This window comes from Propithecus coquereli, unplaced genomic scaffold (assembly GCF_000956105.1).
Source record: "Propithecus coquereli isolate 6110/MARCELLA unplaced genomic scaffold, Pcoq_1.0 Scaffold56, whole genome shotgun sequence".
NCBI classification, from domain to species: Eukaryota; Metazoa; Chordata; class Mammalia; order Primates; family Indriidae; genus Propithecus; species Propithecus coquereli.
The window spans coordinates 497,644-514,100 of NW_012151507.1; the positions used below are offsets into that span (position 1 = coordinate 497,644).

A 16,457-nucleotide genomic window follows, 5' to 3' on the forward strand; every position below is an offset into this window, starting at 1 on the left:
TTACTCTATATGATTTTATGTCTTTTGAAGAATCCGAGAGAATAAAGGAGAACAAGGATATGTTTATAACTATTGTTATATTAACTTTCTTATCACTCTCAGGCAGTGCTAAAGCTCAGGCTGCTGCTTAAAGCAGCTCCACATTATCTTTGCCCCACTCTGTTAAAAGCCCCTTACTTCGACCTTCATTGATCAGTTTCCCAGGTGACTAGGAGGTAGGATCCCGGTGGAAAAAAACTAGGCACTTTTTTCTTCTAGGACTTTAATTACCTGGGCCCCTACTTTAGCGATTTGGAATTCTACATCCTATCAATTAATTTCAAACACCTATAAGATTATATGGCAGCATTTAAATATGATTTTGGAAAGATACACAATGTAGATTTTATTATTCTTGCCCACTCGACTTTGGGTCTTCAGGTGGAAGTGGTGTTGACCAGCTAGGCTTATAATTTGTGTGCTTTAAAAAATTATTTACTTTTGCTATTTCCCCAATGGCCTCTTTTCTTTCTATTCATGATCTAAGTTTTGTTCAGAATGGCATCAAGGGAATGAGAAAATTACCTGTAATCTTGTTGTCTGATCTAAGATTGTCACAACAGATCACTATTCTGGGAATAGAAACATCTATAGCAGGCTCCTGGGAAGTGCTCCTAACTTTCCTTTCTCTCGGCCTCACAGTTTTCCACTTAACAGGGTCACAGCCAGAATGCTGGAAGCCTCACTACTGCCATCCCTGAGGGAGTGAGAGGGACCTCACTAGGACATTTGGAAAAAAAAAATCCCAAAGCCCAGGGAAGCCTCAGGACCAGCTTCTTGGGGTACACCAGAGGTATGACCTAGGACAACATTTTCCAAATGCATCTGACTGCAGGACTCCCCTGAAATGCATATTAAAAGGACAAACCCACCCAATCCATCCCTAAGGCAGGGCTGAACAATACCTTTCTAACAACAGATATCAAGTAATTCTTATGGTTAGGCAATTTTGGAAAACACTGACCCAGCAGAAAAGGCCCAAAGGGTTGGGAATCTAAAGACCTGATAGATTTACGACTTCACTATTGACAGTGATGGTTTCTCCATCAATTAAAAAAGGTGTGTTGAGGGGGTGAATTACAACATGTTACTTCAGCCTCTCTCAAAGGCTATCTAAGAGCTAATCAGGTTGTCTACATTAAGTTTCGCAGACTATTCAGAAATATTTACAGATGTGGCTAGGTGCCTCGAGTTTGAGTGGCAGCCTTTTCCCATCCCCCACATCCCCAGTGTGCCCAGTCCTGTGCCAAATGCAGAGAGAGGATCATAAGAAGGGAGATGAGAAGCCCATCATCTCTGAGAGGCCCGCCCCGCGTTAGTGAAGGTGGGCAGCAACACTCAAAGCTGCAGTAACTAAGCCCCTGGTGAAGCAGAGAGTGAGCTCCCCCATGAGCATGCTAGGGTAGAACAGCTGACACGCATCACCAGGTCCATGGCCACTGTCCCCAATTTCCTAATGAGTCTATGCATGGCTTAGAGAAGGAGTTCATCTACCAGGGGACACCCCCTGCCACCTGCATCCACACTCCCTCCTCCAGCACATCCCTGATTCAGTTGTGACTCACAGGCGAACAGAGCTCATGCGTCATTGCTCTGGGCTCCCTGCAGCTCACCTCTCCTGGTCCTAATCCACCTCCTTTCAGTTCAGACTTTTGAATATTGGCTTTTCAATCACTGACTGTATCTTTAAGCAGGATGATGGACAAACACACACAACACTTAAATATCAAAATATTCCCATTTAAATGTAAAAAACCTTTAAATCTCTGTGTTTATTATAATTTATCCATAGCACTATTTCATACTACATGTATAAAATCTAATTCTTTCCTGGGCATGTCTTATTCCCCTATTAAATTGCAGGGTCCCAGTGGACAGAGAGCATGTCCTATGTAGACTTACTTCGTACCCCAATAAAACCTAGGAAGGAAACTAACTCGTACAAGCACTTTCTATGCAGGACACACTATTCAAGGAAAAAGAAACAAAGGGATACATAGAGAAAAGTCAGGGGACTGAAGCGCCACATTTGCCTTGACTTGTTTATTCAACCTTATCTCCTGTGCACACACCCAGAAACAATTGCTTTTTCTCTCTACTGAAGGCCTGGAAGTCTGAATGATTTATGCAGCTCCACAGAGAACAACCTGGTCCAGATCCCCCAGGCTATTCCAGTAGCCTGCTATCTTCTTTGTATTTTTTTTAATCTTCTGTCTGTAGTTTTGTTGTCTTTGGAATTACAGGTTTCCAATTTTCATTATTCTTTCCCGTTGCTACCTTCAACCTTCACCAAAATCATACATGCCCACAGCTAAAGAAAAAAAAAAAAGCAACATTTTTGGTCTCTGTTGTTGGTGCTCTTTGGTGGTGAGAAGCCTGACACAGTGTATAAAGTGATAATAGCTACCGCAGCTACCCAATATTCTCCAAAATTGCCTGAGCAAGTTGAAATCCAAAGCTGGTGACTAAGAAATGTTTTCATCATCTTTTCCATCTGAACTGGGGCCCAAACAGACTAGACCTAGGCTTTCAGAGACCAGGGACACTAGCAAGTCTAAAACTCAGCACCAGGGTTATGGCTTGTGTCTTTCAGCCCTTGAAAGTGCCAGCACTGGGTTGAACTGTCCTCCTGATTCCTCTGGGATAGACCAAAGCAACTGTGAAGTCCTTTAGTGGGCCAATTGTCCAAGCAATGATACCAGTTCATCCCTCTGACTCTCACCCAGCTGCTTCTTTATTTCATTGCAAACATGGGACATTTTTGGAAATACCATGAAGTACAATGGATACTAGTGAAATGATACTCTGAAAATAGGGCCTAGCTCCAGTCAGGTGGCTCTGGAGAAAACCAAGGAGATGCTGAAGAACATTCTTCAGAGGTTGTCCATGGATCCACAGATACGGAATGAGCCACTGCTAGATTAGGGGATAGCGAGGTCAAGCATTTTTGTCCTCCAGTGATTTAACCCAACCATGTGTGCCACTATAAGAGCGCAGGGTGAAATGCTTTCATAAAAGCCTGTCAGATACAGTAGCGGCTGTGAGACACCTAAATGTGGATGGAGTAAGGAATTCAGGGCTGAACACTGGAAAAGAAAAGTCCGCTTTGTCCTTGAAGAGAAATGAACATATAACGTGTGTCAACTTCTCACACCTTGAGTAGGAATCAGAAATTTGGGCTGGGCTCAGCTAGGCAGTTCTTCTGTTGCTTTTGGCTGGACTCACTCATATGTCTGCAATCAGCTGAGAGTTGACAGGCTGTCAAACAGCGTAACAGGGGTAACTGGGCCCTTTTCTCTTATCATGCAGCAAGATGGTCCAGGCTCATTTACTTGGTGGTGGTTGTAAGGTTCCCAAGAGCAGCAAGAGAGGGCAAGCCCCATGCACTATAACTTTCAAGTCTTTACTTGTGTCACATTTGCTATTGGGCCATTGGCCAAATCAAATCACACGGCCAATTCCAGATTCAAGGGGTGGAAAAAAACACTGCACTTCTTGATGAGAAGGGAGGAGTTTGTGGCCATTTTTGCAATCTACACAAATTACAAAATCCAGAGAGATCTAGCTTTGGGATTTAGGCAAAATGTATCACTTAAGTAAGGGTGGGAATAGGAAGTGCTCCTTCCTGAAAAAAGCAATATCCTTCATCTCCCAAAAGCATCTACAGTGGTAGCCTAGTTAGGCCAAGAGATACATGCTCCACAACCCTGGTGTCCTGGAATAGCAGAAATGATTCATGGTAAATGAAGAACAAAACCAGAAAAGGCTGAGTGGAATTTGCAGAGGAAATGGCCCACATTTCAAATATGTTATTTTCCTCTTAAATTTGTTCTCATTCTTTTCTATTTGCATTACTGCTTTCTCTTCTTTGTCTCCCTCTTCTCTTTCATGTGTCTATTTTAAGCATTTATCAAAAGGCACCTGATGACAACCTACTCAGAGTGCAGAGGGAGGCGGGGCTCTGTGTGTGCCACCAACCTGTGGAAAGTTGAGAAGAGCCCTTAATGTCCAAGACTCAAATACTGATGTGTATAGCAGAAGGAGAAAAAGCAGTTTGTGTTCTCAGAAAGGAAAAAGAAATACCACTTAGACAGCTTTCAAAAGATATACTCTCTTTTGTTTTGTCCCAGCCACTCAAGAATTGTCATTCAGAACAGCAAATTGAAGTCATTTCTGTGATTGTCCCAGAGGTCACTGTCACTGAGCTCACCAAAGGCTTTTTGATTTTAGTGTAACAATAGTCACTGACTAGTGACGGGGAAGTGATGGGGATAAAAGGTGTATTTTGCCTTGAAGCTATCTTCCCTTGTCAGCAGAAAGCCTTCTTCAAATAGTAGTAATAAATTCTTCTGTCTCTAAACATAGCACAGGAGGTATAGAAAAGCATACTGTAGGCATAGGCAATTTCTGGAGATGAGCAGTCCAGAGCTAATTCTCTTTTAAAACTGGAAATGGAGTCCTGGTTCCATTAAGGAAGGAGGTTTAACCCTATGGGTGAGAAACTCTCTAGGTGGGAATATTCCCACATGTTGTTTTCTTGGTAAGTTTCTCAAACTAGTTAGATGGCAACAGAGATTTGAAATCAGCCTTCCTTAAAGGCTGCCTCCCATCCCTTGCCAAAGCAGAGGTCAGGAAATCTTCCAAGGTGATGGCCAGAGAAGGTCCCGGTCCTTCTGGCTCTTGGAATTGTGTCTTGTCCCCGTAGACTGCATCTTATTTCTAGTCATCCAGAGAGATGTCGAAAACATCAGACCACAAGGGACATCCTGGTGGGAAAGTCACTCTAGGGAAGAGCAGAAAGAGCCGGACATTAAACCACACGCTAGGTAAAGAAAGCAACCAACAACACGTGGTTCACTGGGCAGAGTCCACAACCTGTTCAGAGCCAGGCTCACCCTGACTCAGGATGTTTCATTAGACTTATGATGACTGATCCTAAGCCTCAACTGGTGCTAAAGCCAACATACACCTGATAGAACTTAAGTTCTATGGCCAAGGAATAACTTCCCGCCCTCTTAGGGTAACTACAATGCTTATAGCTCCACAACAGCAAGTGTGGACAGTGTACCATAAATCTGAAATCATTTGAAAGTTTCTTCCCTGTTTATGGTACTTTGGTCATTGCATTTTTCTATTTAAAGGACAAAAAAGACACTTTATTGTTTTGGAGAGGTTAGTAATAATGCCAAGATTTTTTTCTGTTCATATTCTTTCTCCCCATCCTGCACACTAAAGAAAGTATCAGCTTGGAATCACTAAAAACAAAACGGCCAGGAGGCAGGAACAGAAGCACCGGTGCTTGGAGAATGGTCTCCAAAGCATGGAGGTCAGAGGAACTCTCGCACCCCACAGCAGACACCTATGGCTGTTCCCCCATGTTTCTCTGAGGTCCAGAGCTCACATCTGGGGGCTAAGGGATGGAGTGCACTGCTCCTGGCATTTAGGGAGTAAGCAATAAAGTCTATATAAGGCCACTTATAGAAGAGACAGTGAACTGGGCAGGCACCATAGGATTTCCTTCACATATACTACTGTGCACAGTATACAGCTTATACTCAATAAAAAGTCAAAGGAGGAAAGTAGTAGTAAGTTGTCCTTTGTAAACAGCAGTGACTCCTAAACTTCTCTGTGATGTGGACTCTTGTGAATTTGATATAAGTTACCAATCCCGGCCCCAAGACAGGTTGAGGATGGGGAAGAATGCACACACGAACACGCACTGAACATCTGCGCACAGATCTCAGAAGCCCCCCAAAAGGCCTATTGTGACGATGGGGCTTAGAATCCCTGATGCTAAGTGCTTCTTAAAGCTGGTTGCTAATAATCAAATGCTCTCTGTAAAACTATCTACGCATCTCTACTTTCTGCCTTTGTTCAACTCTCCAAGGCCCCAGGCTTCCTTTCTTCACCAGGCCCTGGATAGAGGTTGAAAGAGACGCGTGCCCAACTTCCGCAGGACAAATTCCCCAAAGCAGGACGACGGGGGGCCCCCTCACCCTGGCCCCCAGGCGGCACCTCAGGGTGGGGGGGGGCTCCTGCTCTGCTCTCCTTCCTCACGGCCTCCCCAGCCCCGGCAGCTCCCCGCTCAGCCCACTTGGAGGAGGGGCACCAGACGCGGCCTCACAGTTTTCTTGGCGGGCTCCTTTTTCCTCCTCTTCTCCGAGTTGCTGTGGTAGGGCAGGTCGCGGCTGCGGTAGGACGGGCCGCGGCTCAGCTCGAGCTCGCTGTAGGGCGGCAGCGCGTCGTCGGACGCGTCCTCCTGGTCGTCCTGCGACTCGCCCGCCTTGTAGGTGCCCGGCGGCGACCAGGCGTAGTAGGAGGCGCTGCGCTGGCTGAGCTGCGCGCTCAGCTTGGACGGCGTCTCGAGGCTGCCGCCGCGGCTGGCGCCCTCGGGCCGCGGCTGCCGCTCCAGCACGCCGCTCAGGTACGAGTGGTCGTACTTGGGCGCGGTGCCCGGCGTCCGGCTCACCAGCCGCGGCAGGAGCGCGTCCTCGGCCGGCCGCCGCCGCGGGGGGCTGTAGGACCAGCCGCGGTCCGCGTCGGTCAGGGGCTCGCGGCTGCGACTGCGCTGGCCGTAATACTCCTCCAGCGAGCCGTCCTGGTAGAAGCCCCCGTGCGCCCGGGACTCGGAGCGCTCGAAGCGGCTCCCGCCCCGGGCCTCGTGGCTGTTGCCGTCGGCCCGCCGGGGCCGCTGGCCGTAGGAGTCCGCGAAGGCCGCCAGCTCGTCCATGGAGACGGCCGGCACGCCCGTGGCGAAGTTCTTCCGGGACAGCATCTCGGATTTGGAGCGCTGCTGGCTGCGGGCAGAGGAGGCATTGGTCAGGCGAGCCGGTACTGCGCATGTGCCGAACCCCCGCCGCGTGTAAGGCGGGAGCCTGAGGCTGGGTGCTGCCAGCACCCATCGCATTCTGGGGCCTCGGTCAGGAGACCTCGGTGCATGCCTCAGCTCTGCTCCTGGCCGGCTGAAATCATCCTGGGCACCTCTCACGCCTCAGAATTTCAACTGAGGGTAACCGTGTATCCCATGGGTTTGTGCGAAGGATCAAAATGGGGTTGTGTGGCTAGAAATATTTTGTGATCTATAGAGTGCTGAAACACCGTGGGGCCGCCTTCCGATCATCAGGATGTGACCTCTAGTTGACAGCCCCACATCTCACTCCACCACCCTCAAAGCCAACACAGGTGGCAATACACACAGTTGTGGCCCCAGGAGCCCCTGTAGTAAGTATATGGTAACACACAGGCCTTTTCCTCCTTTAGAACCAAGGGCCACGTTACCTCTTAGGACAGGAGGCCAGAGGGACCCGTGCAGTTGGCAAGAGAAAGGCAGTGTCTACTGTCTTTCGAGGTAAAGGACAGGAAAGTGGTAAAGGTGCTCTTCAGGGGGAAGTGGTCTCACAAAACTGAGTGCAAATCTTGGCCTTGAATACCTGTTGGCCATATCACCCTCGTACATCCCTTAGCATCTGTCAGCTTACATTTCCCCAGCTTAAAATAGGGACATTAATAGTAGCTGCCTTTTAGAGTAATGAGAATTAAATCCAACAGTGCAAAGTGTTTAGCATTTTACCTTTCACAAAACAAATGATCAACAGTGATGGAGATGATGGGTGGGATTATTTTTAGAGGTTATAGGATAAAATATATGAAAAGGGCAGAGATATGTTAAGGTTCATCAAGGGGTCTAGAGCACCCATTTCAAAAGGTCTTGAATGATTTACACATAGTGTCTCAAGTGTCCCCTTGCTTAATGAATGTGAGATGTTCAATAGCCTATGGAAAGAGATATGGCAGGATAACCCAGGATGGTAGACAGAGATGCTACTGGAGCCTCAGATCTACTCTGCCTTCCAGCTCCTGCCCTCTCATGTCCGGCACCAAATCTGCCCCTCACAGCCATCACCTGTGCCTGAAGCTCTCCCGATCCTCTTTGTTATACTCCACAGCTGAAGGCCCCCGGCTCGCCCCGCTGTTGCCACCCATGACACCTGACCAGTAGTCAGGATTGCTCTCCAAGTCTCCAGACACAGGGAACTGCTTGCTTCGCATCTGATGGTAAGACTGGCGGAAATTGCTGTCCTCCTCATGCAGGGAGCTGAGTTCTGAGATGGTGTTGTTATCTGCAGGAACAAAATCAGGCATGATAGAGCTTTCTACATGTTAAACAGTACGGGAATGGAATTCTCTTAAAGGCTGAGACCATAGGCCCTAGAAAACTCCTGCCAGAGGGCCTCAATCCTGTCCAGGGTGGGTTACAGACATTAACCAGTAATATTTGTGTTCTTAGCTCTGCAGGAACTGGCTCCAGTTGGAGGCCTGCTTGTTTACAGAGAGGGAGGCTTCCTACATGCTCTGTTCTTGGAATAGAAGAACCACTGTTATTGTTGCACCTAAGGCAGGCTTTCCAGAACTTGGTTATCTGTAGCTGGCCCCTCCTAGTACCTCATCATCCTTGCTCAAATGTTTTGTTCTTCCTGTATAATTCTGTGATGAGCTGTGATTATCCCAGGCATGTTGGGCCAAAAGGGGCAAAAAGGGAGAGAGAAGCGACAGAATCCTGCATCTTCCCTACTGTTGGCCCAGTCCCAAGATGGGCCTTCAGAGCCAGTACCACCACATGCTTTAGAGGCACCCCATTCCGGCCTTCTTGGTCTGTGCCCCTCCCCACACAGCAAGAAGTCCACAGATCAAGGGGAAATGCACAGCTAGTGTCCATATGCCCCCCTTCTAGCTCACGCTCATCCAGGAACCTGGAATATCCTGCCCGAATGGCACGAAGTCTACTTCCAGAGCCTGGGTAGACCTCTTCCCCTCCGATCCAAGTTTTCCAGGTATATGTGACCTTGGGTGGCCAGGCCAGCTGTTTGGAGGTGTGGGAAGAAAAGGGAGGTGGGCTGTACTTCTGGCCTGTGTGCCTCTATTTGTACTCTGGCCCCGCTCCAAAAATTTAAGGGGGGTTGGTCTAGTCACAGCCTCTTCATTTCTTAAGGTGGCATATGTTAGATTTTTGCAAAGGCACTTTTGAACAAAGACCAGAATCACAGTCTAGAAAGAAAAAAAAAAAACCCAACTATTTATTTATAAAACTTTGAAATGTACTGAATTTCATTGTACTTTAAAAATAAATCTAGTGAATCTATTTGCAATGTAACTGAATCCATTTGTTTTCTAAAATCCTTTCATTAGAACTTCAAAATATTATCCAAAACAATATTCACCAGGTTTAAAGCCTGGCTGTTGAGTAAGAGGTAAGCCAAGATAAGATGTGGAAAGCACAAATGTGAATCTCAGGTTCCCCCTACTTCCCCCCTTTCTATCCCCAACAGTCCTTGGAGGAGCAGGGAATTTTTGCACAAAGATGAGAAGGGCCTCCCAATGCAGTCTCCTAGTCCTGTTTCACCAGGGACACAAGGTTTACCAGGAATGACATTCTGTTTAATCATGCAGTTTTTAATTATAATTTTTAAACCTTTTCTTCCTTCTAAAGATGAGGGACTACGCTTATTTCAAGGAAAATAACTCAGATACTATTGATCAATAAAATCTAAAAATTCCTCTTTCTCATGATCCCTGTGAATCCCAGGGACCATAGAGAAGACAACTTTAAAACATACCAAGTGAGACTATGGAAAAGTAACATTGTTGGCTCACCACTTTCCTTAAGCTTCAGGTAATACTTGATCTTCTTCATTCCTCAGATAGCGAGGACTATCTATGTTTCACTGTTCACAGTGATGGACTGTCTGAATTGTATGTTACACTAACACTTTTGCCAAGTTGAACATGAACATCAACATCTCCAGCCTCACAGACACCAAATAATATAACTCTAGGACATGGGTAAGCAAACTTTTTTTGTTAAGGGCCAGAAAGTAAGTACTTCCCAGGCTTTGTGAGCCAGACTGGCACAACTATTCTGCCATTACAGCATGAAAGCAGTCATAGATGATACGTAAGTGAATTGGTATGGCTGTGTTCCAAAAACACTTTATTTACAAAAATAGGAAGTGGAACATACTTGGCTCAGAAGATACAGTTTGCTGACCCCTGCTCTAGGACTTCCCACACTAAAAACATGCTGAACACAACTCACCAGTTAACAAGAGCCAGGCAAACGAGGACCATACTGGCTAGCAAATTCATGAGTCTGGACCTCGAATTCTCAATTCGTACAGAATCTATTACTCGCCTGCCCCAACCTGAAACCATGAGATCCATCTGATGAGATTTTCAAGATTGTCCCACTTCCGTGATCTATGCCACTGTTTACTTTGCTCTTCAGGAATAAAACCTCCAAAGTAAACTAAACTATATTCCTACTTCATCTCTACACAGTAATGTCACCCTGCAGGTTCCAGGAGATCCGGGTTCCCGTTCTGGCATTGGCACTGAGCACTGCTACTGGGTATTTTCCCTCTCTACCTCACTTTCTTCCTCTGTAAAATGAAAGAGACGATTTAACAACCTCAGAATCCCTTCGGGGTCTAGCATTCAAAAGCTCTATGAGCTAGATGGCTGTAGTCTCTGAACAGAGTATGCTGCTACAGCTATAGAGCCACACACAGTTTGCTAAAAAGTTTCTTGTGTAAAGAGCACAGGACCAGGAATCAGAAGAACTGGGTTCTAGTCCTGATTGTGGCTTTTGTTTCCTCATCTGCACACTGCAAAGACTGACCTAGGCCGTCTCTAAGGTACCCTTCGACTCTAAGATTCTATTACCTTATGACCAGCCAGCCCCTGGAGACCATTTTAATCAAGGTAGGTAGACAGGAGACATCACCTATACCAGAATCCATCCTTCAGTTTTAACCTTAGTCGCCAACTTTTTCTCTGATTCACGGAGTTCCTGCACAGGCTTCTTTCCTTGATCCCTGACTCACTCTGTCTCTGGCCCCTTACAGGGATCCATGACAACACTGTTACAACTAGCTTGTCAAGTGCAGTGACATCTGCATTCCTGACATTCCAATCTGGAGATGGTCTTTTTATAGCCAGTGTGGTGGGAGGATACAGCAATGGATACAACGCAGACAGGATGAATTTAGAATTGCAAACTGGGTGGAATATGTTGTCCTTAATCTGAATAAAGCTCCTCTAGTCTGGGACTGTTTCCCCAACAATTCCATCAAGTCTCTTGTTGGTTCCAAGAAGAGGAGAGTTCAAAGAGAGAGCGTAGTGACCTCACTACCATGCCTGCCAGCACCCTCTCATAATTAGCCTGTCCATGTCAGACCTGCCCTGTGTTGCCTCCGGTGATAGACGGTAATTTGGAATCCACCCCAAGAATCAGCTGCGTCAGCTACAAAGTCTCCAAGGACTGGGGGTGAGTTAAGTGTTGGGGCCTTGCCACCTACAGACTTAGTAATTAAAAAGTTCTTTTGAGAAGAGGAGCTGCCTCTTTGCTTTCCCTTAATCTTTGCTGTTGGGCATCTCAGAGGAATGCCAGCCTCTTTGCCCAGATTGATTTCCCAGACTTGTTCTTTCACTTTCATTGAGGCCTCCATGCAGCACGTTGGCAGCTCGATTGTTCAATGCTAGGTAGGGCCCTACATGTTGGGAAAAACTGATACTCAAACTTCCACATTTTAAGTCATTGTTTTGAATGTATTTTAAAGGGAATAGTAGGAAAAGACTTTTAATAAAGTATTCCAAACTCCAGGATTACAAAGCCCCAGCAATACTGATTGCCACATGGAGTGACACAACATAAACCAAGGTGGTACACGATTGCTCTTCACACCATGAGCCACTTTCTTCAGTAGTGTCACCGGCACCCTGCTAGTTCTGACCCTACAAACTCAGAGCTGCCCAAGTTTGGAAACCTCCAAATCCCCTTTAGCTACTAACTCTTGCATGATGCACAGATCACATAAAACCAACAGATGCTCACATCTGCCTCTCATCCTTCTGGCTGGATCAAACTGAGCCAGCTCCTTCTCGACGTAGTACAGGACCTTCATGGAGTCTCTCTCTTTGTCAGCTTGGATCCGGTAACCTTTGCGAACTGTTGAGAAAAGTACAAGAAGGTGAGCTGAAAAAGTAAAATATCAAGAGAAAGAGGCCTCCATTCATTTTACCAAGTAGAAATCATGGTTCCCAATTATAACAACTCTTCTTGAAATCACCTAGAAATAATAATCTATATGTATACATACGTGACCATAGCTAAGATCCCCTTTATTAGATGGTGCCACTGGAATGAAGGATCTAAAGGTCAACAACAAAATTCCACTGCAGTACATTTTTAGTCATTTGTTAACCTCTGCTTCCTATCTTCTGACCTCTACGGTTCCACTGAAAGCTCATCTTCTCAAAGCTTTTGAGTTCCACTGGAGGAGAATACTCACACTAAGAAAAGACCACGTTCTAGATTGAGGACACATGTCACTCTACAGTCTGAGGATCACATCTTCATTCTGTCGGAGCAGAGGTAGCTTTAAAGCAGACACTCGAACATCAGGGACTTTGACAAAGGTGGCCTGAAAGCCTCTAGTTCCCTGGGAGGTAGTGCAAACATTCCTTAAACTGAGTGGTACATAAAAGCTAATATTAGATTTGAGACCATATACACATTAGTACAAAACATAATGCAAAATATGTGGATTTTTAATCATGGTCCCATTTTATTTCTTTAGTATTTTCCTTTTAGGAAAAGGAATACTGTATTTCAGACATAATTAATTCAACCTGCTGCTATGTGGTTACAAGCAGGTGTTATTTTCAGAGCTTAATGAAAAAAACAAAACTGAAGCAGGAGAGATAATACCATCTCCTACCTACCCATCACTCATATTGTCAGGGACAAAGGCTGTTTAAGCCCCATGTCACTTAAGTATCAGTCTAGCCCAATACCAGCCCCAAGGGTGACCAGACACCAGCAGGCCACAGGCACAGGGAAGAGAAAGAAAAAAACAAAAAGAGAGAAGGGAATGGTGGGATGCCGATAGAACAGTAACAGTAATTAGACAACACTGGGCACTGAAAATGTGCCAGGAACTGTGCTAAATGCTTTACATGGACATCTGTTCCTCACAACCACTTAAAGAAATGTTATTAGCTGCATTTCATGGTTGAGAAAACTTTGGCTCAGAGGGGTTTCATAACTTGTCCAGGAATAATTTGGCAGTGCCAGGGCTGGAACCGTGTAGTCTGATGGACGCTTAGCTGTATTAGGGCATCTTGCCTCTCTGGAGTCTAGGAGGAGAGGCAGTAAGAAGAGGGAGGTGAGGAAGACAAAGAAGTACAGCCCGGAGTAGGAAATGCTCTCAGGGGTGCCATGGGTGCATGGTCTGCAGCATGGCTCTATCTTCCAATGGGGCAGGACTGCACAATGGGATGTAAGCTGGTGACCTAACCCTACCATTTCCTGTTCCCAAAGTGGGGCAAATACATGACTGCAAGTGCCTCCAGAGAAAACCCTGCTTTATAGTCTCTGGCCATGTTACCCTGGCTGTGGACAAAGCCCTCCTACACAAGCTATTTACATGGAAGACTGAAATATAAAATTCCACAGCACTCTAATCACAGCCCAAGCACTGAAGACAGAGAAGTCGCCCACACACCCATTTGCAGGTGCACTGATTTTCTATATGAGAACATACTGGGCAGTCCACATTCATCTCAGATTGTGGAATTACTTAGAAAAAAATTAACGAATCCCAGCACATGCTTTTTAGTGGCACCTTCTCCCAGAGGTTAGGTCCATAATCCTTGCATGGAAGCAATTATTAGCAGAAATGATTTTATTTATTGAGCTACACATTCTTCCATGTCTGCAGAGGCGTTTCCAGAGTAGTACAGACAGTTCAATTAAATTGCAATTATCCCCCGGAACTGCTATGTCTGTTCTGGAGGCAGTTATGTCTGATGGATGAGGGCTGGGAGGTAGGGAACGAGGCATCCTGTAGGCATGCTACTGCTGGCTTATTAAGGGACCTCAAATGATGACCTGCTACCTAGGACTCAGTTTTCATGTCTATAAAATGCAACTAATACTTCCCAACTTCAAATAATCTCTTAAAGAAGAGAGGACAACTAAGACCGAATCAGTGGAGCACGTTGAATTCTTTCTAAGTATCAGGACCAGCTCAAATGCTGCCTCATTCAAAGGGTTTTCTTTGATTCTCATAGCTAGAAACGTTCTGTGTTTGTCTCTCTAACTTACAAATCATTTTCAAATTTTTATTATGGCCCTTATTATAGTTTGTTTCAAGTTATTTGTATAAATATTGAATCTTCTCAAAGATTCTCGAAGGAAAAGAATCCTTATCACTCTGGATCTCCATGGCCTAGAACTGTGTTTTACACAGTGGGCACTTGATAAATGTTTGTGGAATTGCAGGCAGCCTGAGATGGGGGCAGGCTTAATAGTTTCTTTGAAAAGTGTATTTTCAGTAGAGCATCCTTCTCTAGACTGTAAACTTCCCGAGGACAAGGACTAGGTCTCTCTGTTCACTTCTGTATCCCCAGCACACAGCATAGAGCCTGGCACATTGTAGACACTCAAAACATGTGTGTTTACATAAATGAATGAGTGAATGAGGAGAAATTGGGAATACAAACTGTATTACGAGAGATTATGAAGGATGGCAGATGTAGCTATGTAGGTGGTTTATTGGAGAATTTTGACCAGGCAGGGAAAAGCATGAAAAGTAGCCTGAGGAAAGCAGCAAGGTTTAAGTAAGTATTGTATTAGTATTATTGATGATTTTTTTTAAGTACAGAAAACTAGCATCTTTGTAGGTATTAAGGAAGGGGCCTCGTCTACCTGCAGCTGTGGCTTTATCTAGGTGTTCTAGTGTACGGTATACATTCAGTAATACTGAGGTAAAGTCATGGGGGCTGGGGCTGTTGCTATAGGGAACAATGTGCCAGCTGTCCCCTGGCAGTGAGAGATGGCTGCTGCCCTGAGCAACAGCTGGAGGATCCTCAGTTAATTGCAACTTGGACTAGAGCTTAGATTGTTGTCTGTGTCATTATAACAAATTACACTCCTCATTATGATACAGATTTGATTGTGTATGCATAGGTTATGATGTCCTTGAAAAGTTACAGTAACCATTTATAGCTTCAAATGAAGATAATAGTTTTGCCTTCAATACTGGCATTCTAAAGAGACTCCACTGTACAAAATACTTTCAGCTTTGACGTCTCAGAAATCTAAATTCCTCCAGTTTTTTTAAAAAAGACAGAGGCAAAGTATTGATCTTTAGACTTTAGGGGCAGCATCTATTTGGTTTCAGTAGCTAAAAATTTAGGCAATTATCCCTTTAAAAGGTATTGCGTTTTTTAAAAATGGTAAGCTACAAGTTTGTGCAGCACACTAAACTATTCTCTCATCCTAGTAGAATCTGGCTCTATGTCACATATATGCTCAGGAGCATATGAAACACCAGAAAACCTTTCTTGATCCCTCTTCTCCAAGGGTGAGATTTTCCTTTCTGAGCCAGTATCATGGAAGAATCTTATCATATATTGCCTTGTATTACTTACTCATTTTATTTCCATTCACCATCCCTTAGCAACTACCCTGCTAGACTGTAAATTCCTTGAGGACAGGGAAAATTTGTAGGCATTCATTAAATTTTTCTTGATTTGAAAGCAAATAGAATGGTGTCAGATTGATTTTCATCTGTAATTTGTCTGAAGATCAGAGAACTCTCTGACGTACGGTGATGTTTTAATGGGAAATGTCCTAGACTATTGGCCAAAGTCCAGCATATTTGGAAAATGGCTTCTTCCCTGGTGATGTTTCAGTTTAGGGTCGATGGATGATTTATTTCTGTTTTCGAGTTTAGTCTGGTCCAAGTCCTTTGGTTGGTGTGGCTCTTCACACTTCAGCTCCTCTAATTTATTAGCCTTGCCAACTTTGATTTTACTGAAGAGGGGATATTGGGATATTCACTTTGATGCCAAACTGTAATTTCAAAAAGTCTTACTGTTAAAGGATTTGAGGTGATACTTCTGACCCAATTAAGGCTCAGCTATTTTTCAGCTAAGTTCCCCTTTATAGCCAAAATTCAACTTGTAAAACTTGCAAAAAAGAAGTCTCTAGGCAGATACCCATGTATATAGCCTTGTTCTTCCTGTCCTATCTTAATGAGCTAAGTAAGGCTGTTTATGGATGATGGAACAGCTGCCAGATTCCACCCCCCAGGTGACAGCAGCTCAGTTGTGGGAGAAGTGATTCTTAAAATTTGCATATTCTCTGTATACATACAGTAGGCATATATATATATAGACACACATCCTTATTAATTTTGAAAATGACATTTAAAAACCCTACTTGCTTACTCAATCCTTTTACACAAATGAGAATTCACAGGTATATGTGGAATAAAATGGATTAGAGCAAAGCAAGAGTAGACGCAGGAAGACCAGGTAGGAGATAATTGCATTAAGCAAGTTGGGAGGTGATA

At 44.8% G+C, this 16,457-nt stretch overlaps 1 protein-coding gene across 1 annotated transcript in view; it reads right to left on the bottom strand.

Moving 5' to 3' along the window:
* Positions 1 to 4,201: 4,201 nt before the first annotated feature.
* Positions 4,202 to 16,457, bottom strand: part of ILDR2 (immunoglobulin-like domain containing receptor 2) — a 59,751-nt gene continuing 47,495 nt past the window's right edge. The window contains exons 7-10 of the mRNA XM_012657768.1: positions 11,930 to 12,043; positions 7,943 to 8,159; positions 6,164 to 6,836; positions 4,202 to 4,822 (exon numbers count right to left, since the gene is read on the bottom strand). Coding sequence (XP_012513222.1) covers positions 4,787 to 4,822; positions 6,164 to 6,836; positions 7,943 to 8,159; positions 11,930 to 12,043 — 1,040 coding nt within the window. The 3' untranslated portion in view covers positions 4,202 to 4,786. The remainder of the gene's footprint in view (positions 4,823 to 6,163; positions 6,837 to 7,942; positions 8,160 to 11,929; positions 12,044 to 16,457) is intronic.